Source organism: Mobula hypostoma, chromosome 28, assembly GCF_963921235.1.
Source record: "Mobula hypostoma chromosome 28, sMobHyp1.1, whole genome shotgun sequence".
In the NCBI taxonomy this organism is placed as follows: Eukaryota; Metazoa; Chordata; class Chondrichthyes; order Myliobatiformes; family Myliobatidae; genus Mobula; species Mobula hypostoma.
This window is the reverse complement of record NC_086124.1, coordinates 17,452,194-17,471,029: the sequence shown is the minus strand read 5'-3', so window position 1 is coordinate 17,471,029 and position 18,836 is coordinate 17,452,194. Positions and strand designations below refer to the sequence as shown.

The following is an 18,836-nucleotide window of genomic DNA, read 5'->3' as shown; positions in this document are numbered from 1 at the left end:
TGAAGCAAAGTATTCATTAAGTACCTCCACTATCTCCTCCACTTCCATACACACTTTTCCACTGTCACACTTGATTGGTCCTATTCTCTCACGTCTTATCCTCTTGCTCCTCACATACTTGTAGAATGCCTTGGGGTTTTCTTTAATCCTGTCCGCCAATGCCTTCTCGTGGCCCCTTCTGGCTCTCCTAATTTCATTCTTAAACTCCTTCCTGCTAGCGTTATAATCTTCTAGATTCCTATCATTACCTAGCTTTTTGAACCTTTCGTAAGCTCTTCTTTTCTTGACTAGATTTACAACAGCCTTTGTACTCCACGGATCTTGTACCCTGCTATTTCCATGTCTCATTGGAACGTACCTACACAGAATCCCATGCAAATATCCCCTGAGCATTTGCCACATTTCTTCCGTATGTTTCCCTGAGAACATCTGTTTCCAATTTATGCTTCCAAGTTCCTGCCTGATCGCCTATTTCCCCTTACTCCAATTAAACATTTCCCTAACTTGTCTGTCCCTATCCCTCTCCAATGCTATGGTAAAGGAGATAGAATTGTGATCACTATCTCCAAAATGCTCTCCCACTGAGAGACCTGACACCTGACCAGGTTCATTTCCCAATACCAAATCAAGTACAACCTCTCCTCTTGTAGGCTTATTTACATATTGTCAAGAAATCTTCCTGAACACAACAAACTCTACCCCATCTAAACCCCCTGCTCTAGGGAGATGCCAGTCAATATTTGGGAAATAAAAATCTCCCACCACAACAACCCTGTTATTATTACTCCTTTCCAGAATCTGCCTATCTGCTCCTGGATGTCTCTGTTACTATTGGGTGGTCTATAAAAAACACCCAGTTGAGTTATTGACCCCTTCCTATTACTAACTTCCACCCACAGAGACTCCACAGACAACCCCTCCATGACTTCTTCCTTTTCTGCAGCCGTGACATTATCTCTGATCAACAGTGCCATGCCCCCACCTCTTTTGCCTCCCTCCCTATCATTTCTGAAACTTCTAAAGCCGAGCACTTGAAGAAGCCATTCCTGCCCCTGCACCATCCAAGTCTCTGTAATGGCCACAACATCATAGCGCCAAGTGCTGATCCACGCTCTAAGCTTATCCGCTTTATTCATGATACTTCTCGCATTGAAATAGACACATCTCAAACCATCGGACTTAGCGCGTCCCTTCTCTATCACCTGCCTATCCTCCCTTTCGCACTGCCTCCAAGCTTTCTCTGTTCATGAGCCAACCTCCTTTTCCTCCGTCACTTCAGTTCGGTTCCCAACCCCCAGCAATTCTAGTTTAAACTCTTTTCCTCAATAGCCTTAGCAAACACGAAGCTGGGTGGCAGTGTTAGCTGTGAGGAGGATGCTAAGAGGATGCAGGGTGACTTGGATAGGTTGGGTGAGTGGGCAAATTCATGGCAGATGCAATTTAATGTGGATAAATGTGAAGTTATCCACTTTGGTGGCAAAAATAGGAAAACAGATTATTATCTGAATGGTGGCCGATTAGGAAAAGGGGAGGTGCAACGAGACCTGGGTGTCATTATACACCAGTCATTGAGAGTGGGCATGCAGGTACAGCAGGCGGTGAAAAAGGCGAATGGTATGCTGGCACTTATAGCGAGAGGATTCGAGTACAGGAGCAGGGAGGTACTACTGCAGTTGTACAAGACCTTGGTGAGACCACACCTGGAGTATTGTGTGCAGTTTTGGTTCCCTAATCTGAGGAAAGAATCCTTGCCATAGAGGGAGTACAAAGAAGGTTCACCAGATTGATTCCTGGGATGGCAGGACTTTCATATGATGAAAGACTGGATGAACTGGGCTTGTACTCGTTGGAATTTAGAAGATTGAGGGGAGATCTGATTGAAACGTATAAAATCCTAAAGGGATTGGACAGGCGAGATGCAGGAAGATTGTTCCCGATGTTGGGGAAGTCCAGAACAAGGGGTCACAGTTAGAGGATAAAGGGGAAGCCTTTTAGGACCGAGATTAGGAAAAACTTCTTCACACAGAGAGTGGTGAATCTGTGGAATTCTCTGCCACAAGAAACAGTTGAGGCCAGTTCATTGGCTATATTTAAGAGGGAGTTAGATATGGCCCTTGTGGCTACGGGGGTCAGGGGGTATGGAGGGAAGGCTGGGGTGGGGTTCTGAGTTGGATGATCAGCCATGATCATAATAAATGGCGGTGCAGGCTCGAAGGGCCGAATGGCCTACTCCTGCACCTATTTTCTATGTTTCTATGTTTCTAAACCTTCCCACCGGGATATTGGTCCCCCTCGGATTCAAGTGCAACCTGTCCTTTTGGTACAGGTTGTACCTGCCCCAAAAGAGGTCCCAATGATCCAGAAATCTGAATCCCTGCCCCCTGCTCCAATCCCTCAGCCATGCATTTATCCTCCACCTCACTCTAATTCTATACTCACTGTCATGTGGCACAGGCAGTAATCCCGAGATTACTACCTTTGAGGTCCTGCTTCTCAACTTCTTTCCTGACTTCCTGTAGTCTGTTTTCAGGACCTCCTCCCTTTTCCTACTTGTGTCATTGGTACCAATATGTACCATGATCTCTGGCTGTTCTTCTTCCCACTGCAAGATATCATGGACGCGATCAGAAACATCTCGGACCGTGGCACCTGGGAGGCAAACTACCATCCGTGTTTCTTTCCTGCGTCCGCAGAATTGCCTATCTGACCCCTCCCCCCCCCAAACTGTAGAGTCCCCTATCACTGCTGCCATCCTCTTCCTCTCCTTACCCTCCTGAGCCATAAGGCCAGACTCTGTGCCAGAGGCGCGACCACTGTTGCTTCCCTCAGATAGGCCGTTTTCCCCCCCCCCGCCCCATAGTACTCAAGCAGGAATACTTATTGTTAAGGGGGACAGCCACTGGGGTACTCTGTAGTAATTCTTCTTGCCCTTCCCTCTCCTGACTGTTAACCAGTTCTCCGTCTCCTGTGGTCCTGGGGTGACTACCTGCCTATAGCTCCTCTCTATCACCTCCTCACTCTCCCTGACCAGAGGAAGGTCATCGAGCTGCAGCTCCAGTTCCCTAATGCAGTCTCTAAGGAGCTGCAGCTTGACGCACCTGGTGTAGATGTGGTCATCCGGGAGACTGAGAGTCTCCAGGGCCTCCACATCTGACACCGAGCACAGAAAACGGCCTCACACACGTACTTCCTGTCTTTATTTTAAGCAGATAACCTACTGTTTAAAATAAAGACAGGAGACCCTTTATCGCCAAGGCCTTCCTACTCTGTCTCCCACTACTCCGTCGCCTGCTCCTCTGATGCCCGCTCTGTAAACCTGTCTTCCTTTTAATCTCTTCCCGCTGTTCTCAGTGGCCGACCTCCACGCGTTTGTGCAGTTGTGCCCTGTTCAAAGTTTTTTTAAATGTTTTTTTTTACAGATACCACTATAAAGGTTATAAATATATCTTACGTGTCTCAACATATGCAGGACTGCTGGTTTGATTTCAAGTATTACAATATTACTTGTAATTATATACATCTTTCTATTCATGTAAGTATCCTTCATAACCGGTGGGCATTGAGGGTGGTGGGTGACGGTGGTGTGGGAGGGGCAGTGCAAATCTTTCGGATCACTGCGTCCAGCTCTGGTGATGCTCTCAGGAAGGATAAGACTGTGCTGGGGAGACGTGAGTCACAGAGGTATACAGCACCTCAGCAGGCTCTTCACCCCCAAATGGTCCATACTCAGAAAGCCTAAAGAGACTTGGCCTTGACGAGGAGGCATATGGAAGTGAGATGGATCAGCTGGTTGGGTGGTGTTCCAGCAACCACTTTGCATTCAATGTCAGTAAGACCAAAGAATTGACTGGTCTTGGCTAGAGAGATGGTCCTATCTGCCCTCTAAACCTCACCTATCCATGAAGTTGTCTAGCTGGCTTATAGGTATTGCTAATTTACCCACTTCCACCATGATTTCCGGCAGCTCATTCCAAATACGCACCACCCTTCATGTGAAGCAGTTAGCCCCGATGTTCCTTTTAAATTTCTCACCTCTGATCTTAAACGTATTCCCCCTTGTTTAAGTAGCCCCTCCCGTAACAAAAGTCTGTGGTTTTACCTTGTCTCTGTCTCTCATAATTATACACACCTTTATCTCGTCGCCATTCAATCTCTTACATTGCAAGGCATGAAATCCAAAAGTCTATGCAGCTTGTCCTTGTAACTTGGGCCCCCAGTCTCTGGTAAATCTTTCCAATCTTTCTGGTTTAGGCCTTTTGTATTGCAGACAAGTGTGAGGTGTTTTTACTTTGGCAGGAGAAACCAAAGAGTAGGTCTTGCACTGCGAGTGGTAGGACACTGAGGAGTGCGGTAGAACAGAGGGTTTCAGTTGCATAATTCCTTGGAAGCCGGCCATTGGTGTGGTGGCATCTGCACTGGACTTCGAGTTGAGTGGTCCTGGGTTCAAATCCCACCGGCTCCTTGCACGTTTTCATTCTGTGCTCAAAAACAATATCAGACAAGCTGTAGAAATGGTATGCTTCTGACCCATGTGCTACAAGGCGTGGAGTGGAACAACAATTCCTTGAAGGTGGTGTCACAGGTAGATAGGGTCGTAAATAGACCTTCTGACCCTTTGGTCTTCATATATCAGAGTATTGATTACAAGAGTTGGGACGCTGATGTTCAAGCTGTACAAGACGTTGTCAAGGCCGAATTTGGAGTATTCTGTGCATTTCTGGTCACCTACCTACAGGAAACATCAAGACTGAAAGAGTGCAGAGACAACCAGCAAGGATGTTGGCAAGACATGAGGACCTGAGTTGTTGGGAAATGTTCAATAGGATAGGACTTTATTCCCTTGAATGCTGAAGAATGCATGTTTTGAAAGGGAGAATAAAAGTACATCTATGCGAACACCTGCAGCACCTGGTGACCCTGTGATCTCTGTCTCGGAGGCCAAAGTCAGAGCGTCTTTCAAGCGGGTGAACTCTGGAAAGGCATTCGTCCCTGATGGTCTGTCTGGTAGGGCTCTGAAGACCTGTGCCAACCTACTGGTGGGAGTGTTCAAGGAAATCTTCAAACTCTCACAGCTGCAGTCAGTGGTTCCCACCTGCCTACAAGGTCATTAATCATACCAGTGCCCAAGGAGAGCAGGGTGAGCAGTTGTACTCACATCGACTAGGATGAAGTGCTTTGAGAGGTTGGTCATGGCCAGAATTAACTCCTGCCTAAGCAAGGACCTGGACCTGCTGCAGTTTGCTTATCGTTATAATAGGTCTGCCACAGATGCAATCTCACTGGCTGTTCACTCAGCCTTGGATCATCTGGACAATTGCAATACCTATGTCAGGCTACTGTTTATTGACGGCAACTCAGCGTTCAACATAATCGTACCATTGGTTCTAACCAAAAACGCTCCAAAACCTAGCCTCTGCCTCCCTCTGCAACTGGATCCTTGACTTCCACAGTGTGTGTGGATCAGAAAAGAAATCTCCTCCTCACAATCGACACTGCTGCACCTCAAGGATGTGTGCTTAGCCCACTGCTCAACTCTACACCCACGACTGTGTGACAGGGCACAACTCAAATGCATCTATAAATTTGCCAACAACAGAACTATCACAGGAACCGTCCTGTGAACATCCACTCTATCAAGGCCTTTCACCATTCGAAAGGTTTCAGTGAGGTCACCTCTCATTCTTCTGATATCTAGTGAATACAGGCATGGAGCCATCAAATGCTCTTCCTATGCCAATCCTTTCAATCCTGGAATCACTTATCTGAATCTCCTTTGAACCCTGTCCAGTTTCAGCACACATTTTCTAAGTTAACATTCCCAAAGCTGCTCACAATACTCCCAAGTGAGGCCTCACCAATGCTTTATGAAGTCGCAACATTGATATCCTGGTGTTTGTATTCTAGCTGTCTTGAAATTAATTGCATCTGTCTGCCTCACCACAGACTCAACCTGCAGTAGGACTCCCAGGTCCCTTTGCACCTCAGATTTTTGTATTTTTCTCTCATTTCCCTTTCCTTTCTTCTACCAAAGTGCAGGACTGTACACTTCCCATCACTGTAATTCATCAGCCACTTTGACCATTCTCCTGATTTGTCTAAGTCCTTCTGTAGCCTCTCTACTTCCTCGAAACTTTCTGGCCCTCCACCTATCTTCATATCATCTGCAAAATGTGCCAACAAAGCCATCAATTCCATCATCCAAATTATAGAAATAGAACATAAAAAGAAATGGTCCCAATACAGAATCCTGTGGAACACCACTAGTCAATGGCAGCCAATGCGAAAAGGCTCCCTTTATTACCACTTTTTGCCTTCTACTAATCAGCCACTGCTTTATCCCTGTTAGAATCTTTCCTGTAATACTATGGGCTCAAAGCTTGTTCAGCAGGCTCATTTGTGGCACCTTCTCAAAAGTCTTATGGAAACTGCAAGTACACAACATCAGCTGATTCTCTTTTCTCTATCCTACTTGTTATTTCTTCATGTTACCAAAGACAATCACAAATTTCTATAGATGTACGGTGGAAAGCATTCTAACCGCTTGCATTACCGACTGGTATGGAGGTGTCACTGCACAGGATCGGAATTCACTGCAGGGAGTTGAAAACACAGCCAGCTCCGTCATAGGCACTAGTTACCCCAGCATTCAGGACACCTTCAAAAGGCTAAGTGTCAAAAAAGGCAATGTCCATCATTGAGGACCCCCATCACTCAGGTCATGCCCTCTTCTCATTGCTACCATCATGGAGGAGGCTCAGGAGCCGAAAGACACATACTCAATGTTTCAAGAACAGATTCTTCCACTCTGCCATCAGATTTCTGAATGGATAATGAATGCATGAACACTTCCTTGCCATTTTCCCCTCCTTATTTAATTTGTTTATATAATTAAATAATGTTATTTGTATGTTGTGTCCTTGAGCAAGGCACTTAACCACACATTGCTCTGCGACGACACCGGTGCCAAGCTGTATCGGCCCCCGTGCCCTTCCCTTGGACAACATCAAGGGTGTGGAGAGGGGACACTTGCAGCATGGGCAACTGCCGGTCTTCCATACAACCTTGCCCAGGCCTGCACCCTGGAAACCTTCCAAGGTGCAAATCCATAACGGATGCCTGTAATTTGTATTAGATGGAATATAGAGCAGTGTAGCACAGGAACAGGCCCTCTGGTACACAGTGTTCTGCTCAATCAGCTAAAAAGCAAATCCAAAACACCCAAACACTAATCCCTCCTACCTACATAAATCCCTCCATCTTCCTCATATTCCTTTGCCTATCTAAACGTCTCTTAAAAGTCTCTAATGTGTTTGCCTCAACCACCATAGCATTCGATGCATTCACCACTCTGAGTAAAAAAAAAACTTGCCTCTCGCTTTCCCTTTGAACTCCCTCTCCCCCCCCCATCTTCAGTGCATCCCCTCTGCAATTAGACATTTCAACCCTGTCTACTCTGTTTGCCTCTCATAATCTTATAAAGCTCTGTCAAGTACTTATTGTAGTTCAGTTTTCATTGTGATGTTTTGCAATGTACTGCTGCCACAAAACAACAAATTTCACAACATTTGTCAGCGGTAGTAAATCTAATTCTGAATGGGAGGAGATTTGATAGGGGTGTACAAAATTATGAAGAGTGTAGATAAGGTAAATGAATGCAGAATTTTTCAACAGGTTGTGAGAGACTGGAACTAGAGGTCATGGGTTAAGGGGAAAAGATGAAATGTTTAAGGGAAACTTCACTCAGAGGGTGGAGAGAGTGTGGAATGAGCTGCTAGTGCAAGTGGTGGATGTGGGTTCACTTGTAACGTTGAAGAAAAGTTTGGATGGGTACATGGATGGGAGAGGTATGGAGGGCTATAATACTGGTGGGGCGAGGCAAAGGTCAGTCAATGTAGACTGGATGGGCTAAAAGGCCAGTTTCCGTGCGATTTGAGTCATATAACACTGTAGCAAGGTGACTAAAACTGTGCACGCTACTCTGAGTACAACCTGACGAGCACGTTAAATAACATGCTGGTGAGATAGGGGCTAAAGAAAGCTGTTGGCACATTGGCCTTCATAAATCAAAGTGCTGAGCACAGGAGATGGGATGTTGAAATTGTCTAAGACATTGGTGAGGCCTGATTTGGAGCATTGTGCATAGTTTTGGTCACCTATCTGCAGGAAAGATGTAAATAAGATTAAAAGAGTGCAGAGAAAATCTACAAGGATGTTGCTGGGTGTGGGTGGAGTTTGTACGTCCTCCCCATGGAATGCCTGGGTTTCCTCTGGGTGCTCTGGTTAATTGGTCGTTGTAACTTTTCCTGTGATCAGACTGGGGTTGAATGGATGGGTTGCTGGGTATGGCTCGTTGGGCTGAAAAGGGCTGTTCCGCACAGTGTTTCTAAATACTTCAATGAAGTTGCCAGTCCGATACTACATGGGATAGGGTAGATGGTCAAAATGTTTGTCTCAGTGATACCTTGAGGAAATGGTCAGAGGGTGTGGGGGAGAGATGTGTGTTCAGACACATGGGCAAAGTTGCTACTGCTGAGAACTGTTTTGTCGCATTCTCCTCCCCCCCTCCTACAGAATAGAACGATTCTCGATGCCGAGGAACATCATCCGCCCGTAAAGAAATTCATGAAGTCTAAGGGATTCGAGGTGGAAGGCTGCCGAACTGTGTTCATGAGGTGCTACATGGTGAGAACCGCAACAATCCGAACTCTGTCTCCCTCCTGCATTGAGTCTCTCCGTTTTTGCCTCTATCCCTCTGTCTTTCATTGGCTTCCCTTTTCCACTACCACTCCTCTCTCCCCCTATGTCTCCTCTCCACCCCCATTCCTCCCTCTTCCTCTGCAGCCCCCACCGTGTACCTCCGGTGTCGGTCCACCTCCTCTGTCCTCTGACATCCACGTACCCACCCACTTCCCCCAACGTTCTGGTATCCAGACTCATCCCCCATCCGCTGTCTCTCCAGTGTCTGTCCCCCTCCTCTGTCTCTCCTCTATTGTACCCCTCCCTCCTCCCCCATCCCTCAGGCATCCGTCTCTCCAACACCCACTGCTCCTGTTCCACAACCCCTTCTTTCATACCGTACTGTGTTGAGCAATTGTGCCAAATCGTGTGAGTCACCCTGCCACTCTGTCCTGTTTATCTTACAGGATGACATGGAGACGCATTATATAGTTCAAGGTCAGTCTGGTCTCCCTGTATTGCGATCGGCGTTTAATCACAGATTCATAGCAGACAGCTATAGAACACAAATTACACTGGGATCATGGGAAAATTGGTTTTTTTTATTATCACAGGTATCCAGGTTCAGTGAAAATCTTGTCTTGCACACTGTTCATACAGATCAGATCATTACACAGTGCATTGAGGTAGAACAAGGGAAAACAATAACAGAATGGAGAATAAAGTGTTAGTTACAGAGAAAGTGCAGGCAGGCAATGAACAAGATGATAGGATTGATTATGAGGTGAAGAGTCCATCTTGTCGTCCAAGGACACTGTTCAATAATCTGATAACAGCCGGGTAGAAGCTGTTTGTGAGCCTAGTGATAAGTGCTTCCAGGCTTTCGTAGTTTGTATACGATGGAAAGGGGAGAAGAGACAATGTCAGGGTGGGTGCAATAACTGGAAGGGGGTAAGAAGGGAGAAAGATGGAGGGGCAGACAGACGGGGAAGGAGAGCTGGAGGGAAGAGGAGTAGGAAGTAGTTGGAAGGGAATTCAAGTTAATTTGATCTCATTGTCTTGTGCACTGGTACGGTGAGGTTCCGATAGAATGAAAGACTTGCTTGCAGCAGCATCTCTGGTAATGTAGATTTTGACAACACATAGGAGATAAATTACAGAGAGTAAAAATAAAGAGAGTGCAGAAACAAGAGGGTGCAGCGAACACACAATCAGGGACCAGTTCTGTCTCAGATGGTGCTGGTCAGATCATCACATAGTGAATTAAGGTAGAACAAGGGAAAACAAGAACAGAATGGAGAAGAAAGTGTTACAGTTACAGAGAAAGTACGGTGCAGGCAGACAAGGTGTAAGATCATAAAGACATAGATTGTAAGGGCAAAAGCTCAATTTCATACACAGGGGATCTATTTAACAGCATGATAACAGTGGGGTAGAAGCAATCCTTGAGCCTGGTGGGACCTGTTTTCAGGCTTTTGTATCTTCTGCCTGATGGGACAAGGGAGGAGAGAGAATGTCTGGGGTGGGTTGGATCATTGATTCTGCAGGCTGCTGTACTGAGGCAGTGAGAACCGTACACTTGGTAGGGGGGGGAGGGATAAGAGAGATTTAACAGGGAGGGAGAAAAGACAGGGAAGTGAAGTCCACGGGGCCTTGTCCCCGGCAGGAACCAATGGCCTGCGGCAGGTCACATGAGGTGGCATAAAATGCCGGAATATGTTTTGAGCGGCAGAGTCTTGTGATGTCTGGAGGGTGTCCGGTGGACGGGAGGAGAGCAAGAGCAGGAGGGTGGAAAAGGGAGTCGATGAGGAAGGGTGAAATGCAGGGAGTAAGTGTCTGTGATGGAGGGAGGGAGTAGGGTAGAAGGATGGAGTGAGACAGAGAGGGACAGAGGGAGTTGGGGAGAGTGGTGAAACGGAGAGAATGGGGTGGGGAGAGAGGGATGGAGGTTGAATCGCCCCACTAAAGTTCTGGTTGCTGCTTTTTCCAGGGACGAAGGACGCCAAAAGTAATAATGGTGAGTGGATTGCCGAGGGTGACCCTCCATTGTCCCTCATTCCTTTCCCCCTGCCCTCCTTCCTCACTCCCCTCATGTTCACTCTTTCCCCTCCATCATCCCAACCTCCCCAGTATGATCATTCCCTCCATCTAATCCTCGCTTGCTCCCTACCCTTTCCCCCATTTCTCATCCTCTCCTGTATTCCTCCTCCCTCCCATGTACCTCCCTTGCTCCCACTATTTGTAGCCCGTGATGATTGGTACAGTTAGAATTGTCATGTATACCGAGATACAGTGAAAAGCTTGTCTTGCACACTGTTCATACAGATCAGATCATTACACAGTGCAACAAGGTAGAACAAGGTAAAACAATAACAGAACACAGAATAAAGTCTTACAGTTACAGAGAAAGTGCAGTTTAGGCAGACAATGAACAAGATCATAACAGGATGAATTATGAGGTGAAGAGTCCATCTTGTCATCCTAGGACAGTGTTCAATAATCTGATAACAGCTGGGTAGAAGCTGTTCCTGAGCCTAGTGGTAGGTGCTTTCAGGCTTTGGTATTTTGTATCCGATGGAGAGGGGAGAAGAGACAATGTCAGGGTGTGTGTAATAGGAAAAGGATGGAGAGGTGGACAGATGGGGAAGGAGAGCTGGAGTGAAGAGGAGTAGGAAATAGTTGGAAGGGAACTTGAATTCATTGCCCTGTGCACTGGTACAGTGAGATTCCGATTCAGTGAAAGATTTGCTTGCAGAGACATCACTGGCAGTGTGGATTTCGACAACACAGGAGATAAATTACAGAGAGTAAAAATATAGTGTGCAGAAAGGAGAGTGCAGCGAAGACACAATCAGGGACCAGTTTCGGCTGAGCTGGTGGTGGTCAGATCATTACGCAGTGAATTGAGGTAGAACAAGGGAAAACAAGAAGAGAATGCAGAATTAAGTGTTACAGTTACAGAGCAAGTACAGTGCAGGCAGACAAGAAGGTGTAAGATCATACGACATAGGTTGTAAGGGCAAGAGCTCAATTTCGAACAAGAGATCTGTTTAACAGCCAGATAACAGTGGGATAGAAGTTGTCCTTGAGCCTGGTGGGATGTGTTTTCAGGCTTTTGTATCATCTGCCTGATGGGACAAGGGAGGAGAGAGAATGTCTGGGATGGGTGGGGTCATTGATTCTGCAGGCTGCTGTACTGAGGCAGTGAGAACTGTACACTTGGTGGGGGGAGGGATAAGGGAGCTTTAATAGGGAGGGAGAGAGGACAGGGAAGTGAGGTCCACGGGGCTTTGTCCCTGCCAGGAGCCAGTGGCCTGCGGCAGGTCACATGAGGTGGCATAAAATGAAGGGATATGTTTTGAGCGGCAGAGTCCTATGATGTCTGGAGGGTGTCCGGTGGAGGAGAGGAGAGCGAGAGCAGGAGGGTGGAAAAGGGAGTCGATGAAGAAGGGTGAAATGCAGGGAGTAAGTGTGACGGAGGGAGGGAGTAGGTATGAGGGAAGGAGTAGGACAGAGGGGTACATAGGGAGTTGGGAAGAGTGGTGAAACGGAGAGAATGGGGTGGGGAGGGAGAGGGATGGATGGAGGGGGGTGGACGGAGAATGAATGAGGTGATGTGGGGAGAGAGGGATGGAGGTTGAATCGCCCCACTAACGTTATGGTTGTTGCTTTCTCCAGGGACGAAGGACGCCAAAAGTAATAATGGTGAGTGGATCGCCGTGTGACCCTCCATTGTCCCTCATTCCTTTCCCCCTGCCCTCCTTCCTCACTCCACTCATGTTCACTCTTTCCTCTCCATCATCCCAACCTCCCCAGTATGATCATTCCCTCCATCTAATCCTTGCTTGCTCCCTATCCTTTCCCTCATTTCTCATCCTCTCCCCTCCCATGTACCTCCCTTGCTCCCACTATTTGTAGTCTGTGATGATTGGTACAGTTAGAATTGTCATGTATACCGAGATACAGTGAAAAGCTTGTCTTGCACACTGTTCATACAGATCTGATCATTACACAGGGCAACAAGGGAGAACAAGGTAAAACAATAACAGAACGCAAAATAAAGTCTTACAGTTACAGAGAAAGTGCAGTGCAGGCAGACAAGGTGTAAGGTCATAACGACATAGATTGTGAGGGCAGGAATCCAATTACATACACTAGAGATCTATTGAATACTCTGATAACAGTGAGGTAGAAGCTGTCTTTGAGCCCAGTGGGACATGTTTTTGGTCTTTTATATCTTCTGCTTGATGGGAGAGGGGAGAAGAGAGAATTTTCAGTGTGAGGGGTGTCTTTGATACTGCTGGCTGTTTTACAGAGGCAGCGGGATGTGTAGACAGAGTCCATGGCAGAGAGGCTGGTTTCCATGATGTGCTGAGCTGTGGCAATCGTTTTTTTATTGTTAGATGTACCGAGAGAGAGTGAAAATCTTGTCTTGCACACTGTTCATACAGTTCAGATCATTACACAGTGCATTGTGGTAGAACACGGGAAAACAATAACAGAATGCAGAATGAAGTGTTACAGAGAAAGTGCAGTTTAGGCAGACAATGAACAAGATCATAACAGGATGAATTATGAGGTGAAGAGTCCATCTTGTCATCCTAGGATAGTGTTCAATAATCTGATAAAAGCCGGATAGAAGCTGTTCCTGAGCCTAGTGGTAGGTGCTTTCAGGCTTTTGTATTTTGTATCCGATGGAGAGGGGAGAAGAGACAATGTCAGGGTGTGTGTAATAGGAGAAGGATGGAGGGGCGGACAGATGGGGAAGGAGAGCTGGAGGGAAGAGGAGTAGGATATAGTGGGAAGGGAATTTGAATTCATTGCCCTGTGCACTGGTACAGTGGGGTTGTGATGCAATGAAAGATTTGCTTGCAGAGGCATCATTGGCAGTGTGGATTTCGACAGCACACATGAGATAAATTACAGAGAGTAAAAATAAAGAGTGTGCAGAAACAAGAGAGCAGCGAAGACACAATCAGGGACCAGTTTCGGCTGAGCTGGTGGTGGTCAGATCATTACGCAGTGAATTGAGGTAGAACAAGGGAAAACAAGAAGAGAATGCAGAATTAAGTGTTACAGTTACAGAGCAAGTACAGTGCAGGCAGACAATAAGGTGTAAAATCATACGACATATGTTGTAAGGGCAAGAGCTCAATTTCGAACAAGAGATCTGTTTAACAGCCAGATAACAGTGAGATAGAAGTTGTCCTTGAACCTGGTGGGATGTGCTTTCAGGCTTTTGTATCATCTGCCTGATGGGACAAGGGAGGAGAGAGAATGTCTGGGATGGGTGGGGTCATTGATTCTGCAGGCTGCTGTACTGAGGCAGTGAGAACTGTACACTTGGTGGGCAAGTGGTATAAGGGAGCTTTAACAGGGAGGGATAGAGGACGGGGAAGTGAGGTCCACGGGGCTTTGACCCTGGCAGGAACCAGTGGCCTGCGGCAGGTCACATGAGGTGGTATAAAATGCAGGGATATGTTTTGAGCGGCAGAGTCCTGTGATGTCTGGAGGGTGTCCGGTGGAGGGGAGGAGAGCGAGAGTAGGAGGGTGGAAAATGGAGACGATGAAGAAGGGTGAAATGCAGGGAGTAAGTGTGACAGAGGGAGGGAGTAGGTATGAGGGAAGGAGTGGGACAGAGGGGTACATAGGGAGTTGGGAAGAGTGGTGAAACGGAGAGAATGGGGTGGGGAGGGAGAGGGATGGATGGAGGGGGGTGGACGGAGAATGAATGAGGTGATGTGGGGAGAGAGGGATGGAGGTTGAATCGCCCCACTAACGTTATGGTTGTTGCTTTCTCCAGGGACGAAGGACGCCAAAAGTAATAATGGTGAGTGGATCGCCGTGTGACCCTCCATTGTCCCTCATTCCTTTCCCCCTGCCCTCCTTCCTCACTCCACTCATGTTCACTCTTTCCTCGCCATCATCCCAACCTCCCCAGTATGATCATTCCCTCCATCTAATCCTTGCTTGCTCCCTATCCTTTCCCTCATTTCTCATCCTCTCCCCTCCCATGTACCTCCCTTGCTCCCACTATTTGTAGTCTGTGATGATTGGTACAGTTATAATTGTCATGTATACCGAGATACAGTGAAAAGCTTGTCTTGCACACTGTTCATACAGATCAGATCATTACACAGTGCAACAAGGGAGAACAAGGTAAAACAATAACAGAACGCAGAATAAAGTCTTACAGTTACAGAGAAAGTGCAGTGCAGGCAGACAAGGTGTAAGGTCATAACGACATAGATTGTGAGGGCAGGAATCCAATTACATACACTAGAGATCTATTGAATACTCTGATAACAGTGAGGTAGAAGCTGTCTTTGAGCCCAGTGGGACATGTTTTTGGTCTTTTATATCTTCTGCCTGATGGGAGAGGGGAGAAGAGAGAATTTTCAGTGTGAGGGGTGTCTTTGATTCTGCTGGCTGTTTTACAGAGGCAGCGGGATGTGTAGACAGAGTCCATGGCAGAGAGGCTGGTTTCCATGATGTGCTGAGCTGTGGCAATCGTTTTTTTTTATTGTTAAATGTACGGAGATGCAGTGAAAGTCTTGTCTTGCACACTGTTCATACAGTTCAGATCATTACACAGTGCATTGTGGTAGAACACGGGAAAACAATAACAGAATGCAGAATGAAGTGTTACAGAGAAAGTGCAGTTTAGGCAGACAATGAACAAGATCATAACAGGATGAATTATGAGGTGAAGAGTCCATCTTGTCATCCTAGGATAGTGTTCAATAATCTGATAAAAGCCGGATAGAAGCTGTTCCTGAGCCTAGTGGTAGGTGCTTTCAGGCTTTTGTATTTTGTATCCGATGGAGAGGGGAGAAGAGACAATGTCAGGGTGTGTGTAATAGGAGAAGGATGGAGGGGCGGACAGATGGGGAAGGAGAGCTGGAGGGAAGAGGAGTAGGATATAGTGGGAAGGGAATTTGAATTCATTGCCCTGTGCACTGGTACAGTGGGGTTGTGATGCAATAAAAGATTTGCTTGCAGAGGCATCATTGGCAGTGTGGATTTCGACAGCACACATGAGATAAATTACAGAGAGTAAAAATAAAGAGTGTGCAGAAACAAGAGAGCAGCGAAGACACAATCAGGGACCAGTTTCGGCTCAGCTGGTGGTGGTCAGATCATTACGCAGTGAATTGAGGTAGAATGAGGGAAAACAAGAAGAGAATGCAGAATTAAGTGTTACAGTTACAGAGCAAGTACAGTGCAGGCAGACAATAAGGTGTAAAATCATATGACATAGGTTGTAAGGGCAAGAGCTCAATTTCGAACAAGAGATCTGTTTAACAGCCAGATAACAGTGAGATAGAAGTTGTCCTTGAACCTGGTGGGATGTGCTTTCAGGCTTTTGTATCATCTGCCTGATGGGACAAGGGAGGAGAGAGAATGTCTGGGATGGGTGGGGTCATTGATTCTGCAGGCTGCTGTACTGAGGCAGTGAGAACTGTACACTTGGTGGGCGAGTGGTATAAGGGAGCTTTAACAGGGAGGGATAGAGGACGGGGAAGTGAGGTCCACGGAGCTTTGACCCCGACAGGAACCAGTGGCCTGCGGCAGGTCACATGAGGTGGTATAAAATGCAGGGATATGTTTTGAGCGGCAGAGTCCTGTGATGTCTGGAGGGTGTCCGGTGGAGGGGAGGAGAGCGAGAGTAGGAGGGTGGAAAATGGAGACGATGAAGAAGGGTGAAATGCAGGGAGTAAGTGTGACAGAGGGAGGGAGTAGGTATGAGGGAAGGAGTAGGACAGAGGGGTACATAGGGAGTTGGGAAGAGTGGTGAAACGGATAGAATGGGGTGGGGAGGGAGAGGGATGGATGGAGGGGGGTGGACGGAGAATGAATGAGGTGATGTGGGGAGAGAGGGATGGAGGTTGAATCGCCCCACTAACGTTATGGTTGTTGCTTTTTCCAGGGACGAAGGACACCAAAAGTAATAACGGTGAGTGGATCGCTGAGGGTGACCCTCCATTGTCGCTCATTCCTTTCCCCTGCCCTCCTTCCTCACTCCACTCATGTTCACTCTTTCCCCTCCATCCTCCCAACCTCCCCAGTATGATCATTCCCTCCATCTAATCCTCGCTTGCTCCCTACCCTTTCCCCCATTTCTCATCCTCTCCTTTATTCCTCCTCCCTCCCATGTACCTCCCTTGCTCCCACTATTTGTAGTCCGTGATGATTGGTACAATTATAATTGTCATGTATACCGAGATACAGTGAAAAGCTTGTCTTGCACACTGTTCATACAGATCAGATCATTACACAGTGCAACAAGGTAGAACAAGGTAAAACAATAACAGAACGCAGAATAAAGTCTTACAGTTACAGAGAAAGTGCAGTGCAGGCAGACAAGGTGCAAGGTCATAACGACATAGATTGTGAGGGCAGAAATCCAATTTTATACACTGGAGATCTATTGGATAGTCTGAAGCTGTCCTTGAGCCCAGTGGGACATGTTTTCGGTCTTTTATATCTTCTGCCTGATGGGAGAGGGGAGAAGAGAGAATGTTCGGTGTGAGAGGGGTCTCTGATTCTGCTGGCTGTTTTACCGAGGCAGCGGGAAGTGCAGACAGAGTCCATGGCAGAGAGGCTGGTTTCCATGATGTGCTGAGCTGTGGCAATCGTTTTTTTTTATTGTTAAATGTACGGAGATGCAGTGAAAGTCTTGTCTTGCACACTGTTCATACAGTTCAGATCATCACACAGTGCATTGTGGTAGAACACGGGAAAACAATAACAGAATGCAGAATGAAGTGTTACAGAGAAAGTGCAGTTTAGGCAGACAATGAACAAGATCATAACAGGATGAATTATGAGGTGAAGAGTCCATCTTGTCATCCTAGGATAGTGTTCAATAATCTGATAAAAGCCGGATAGAAGCTGTTCCTGAGCCTAGTGGTAGGTGCTTTCAGGCTTTTGTATTTTGTATCCGATGGAGAGGGGAGAAGAGACAATGTCAGGGTGTGTGTAATAGGAGAAGGATGGAGGGGCGGACAGATGGGGAAGGAGAGCTGGAGGGAAGAGGAGTAGGATATAGTGGGAAGGGAATTTGAATTCATTGCCCTGTGCACTGGTACAGTGGGGTTGTGATGCAATGAAAGATTTGCTTGCAGAGGCATCATTGGCAATGTGGATTTCGACAGCACACATGAGATAAATTACAGAGAGTAAGAATAAAGAGTGTGCAGAAACAAGAGAGCAGCGAAGACACAATCAGGGACCAGTTTCGGCTCAGCTGGTGGTGGTCAGATCATTACGCAGTGAATTGAGGTAGAACAAGGGAAAACAAGAAGAGAATGCAGAATTAAGTGTTACAGTTACAGAGCAAGTACAGTGCAGGCAGACAATAAGGTGTAAGATCATACGACATAGGTTGTAAGGGCAAGAGCTCAATTTCGAACAAGAGATCTGTTTAACAGCCAGATAACAGTGAGATAGAAGTTGTCCTTGAGCCTGGTGGGATGTGTTTTCAGGCTTTTGTATCATCTGCCTGATGGGACAAGGGAGGAGAGAGAATGTCTGGGATGGGTGGGGTCATTGATTCTGCAGGCTGCTGTACTGAGGCAGTAAGAACTGTACACTTGGTGGGAGAGGGGATAAGGGAGCTTTAACATGGAGGTAGAGAGGACAGGGAAGTGAGGTCCATGGGGCTTTGTCCCCAGCAGGAACCAGTGGCCTGCGGCAGGTCACATGAGGTGGCATAAAATGCAGGGATATGTTTTGAGCGGCAGAGTCTTGTGATGTCTGGAGGGTGTCCGGTGGAGGGGAGGGACTGTAGGAGGGAGGAAAGGGGAGTCGATGAGGAAGGGTGAAATGCAGGGAGTTAGTGTGACTGTGTGATGGAGGGAGGGAAGGAGTGGGACAGAGGGAGTTGGGGAGAGTTGTGGAACGGAGAGAATGGGGTGGAGGGGAGAGGAATGAATGCAGGGGGGTGGACGGAGAATGAGTGAGGTGATGGATGAAGATCAGGAGTGGGGAGAGAGGGTTGGAGGTTGGATCCACCCCACTAACGTTATGGTTGCTGCTTTTTCCAGGGACGGAGGATGCTGAAAGTAATAACGGTGAGTGGATCGCTGAGGGTGACCCTTCATTGTCCCTCATTCCTCTCCCCCTGCCCTCCTTCCTCACTCCCCTCATGTTCACTC

At 47.1% G+C, this 18,836-nt stretch overlaps 1 protein-coding gene across 4 annotated transcripts in view; it reads left to right on the top strand.

Moving 5' to 3' along the window:
- Window positions 1-18,836, top strand: part of LOC134338844 (uncharacterized) — a 43,172-nt gene that overhangs the window by 17,017 nt on the left and 7,319 nt on the right. For 2 of the 4 annotated variants that reach the window (XM_063034984.1, XM_063034985.1), the window contains 8 exons: window positions 3,420-3,532; window positions 8,572-8,682; window positions 9,144-9,174; window positions 10,667-10,693; window positions 12,355-12,381; window positions 14,480-14,506; window positions 16,607-16,633; window positions 18,726-18,752. In XM_063034984.1, coding sequence (XP_062891054.1) covers window positions 3,420-3,532; window positions 8,572-8,682; window positions 9,144-9,174; window positions 10,667-10,693; window positions 12,355-12,381; window positions 14,480-14,506; window positions 16,607-16,633; window positions 18,726-18,752 — 390 coding nt within the window. The remainder of the gene's footprint in view (window positions 1-3,419; window positions 3,533-8,571; window positions 8,683-9,143; window positions 9,175-10,666; window positions 10,694-12,354; window positions 12,382-14,479; window positions 14,507-16,606; window positions 16,634-18,725; window positions 18,753-18,836) is intronic. The other 2 variants (XM_063034987.1, XM_063034986.1) reach the window with 2 other exon arrangements.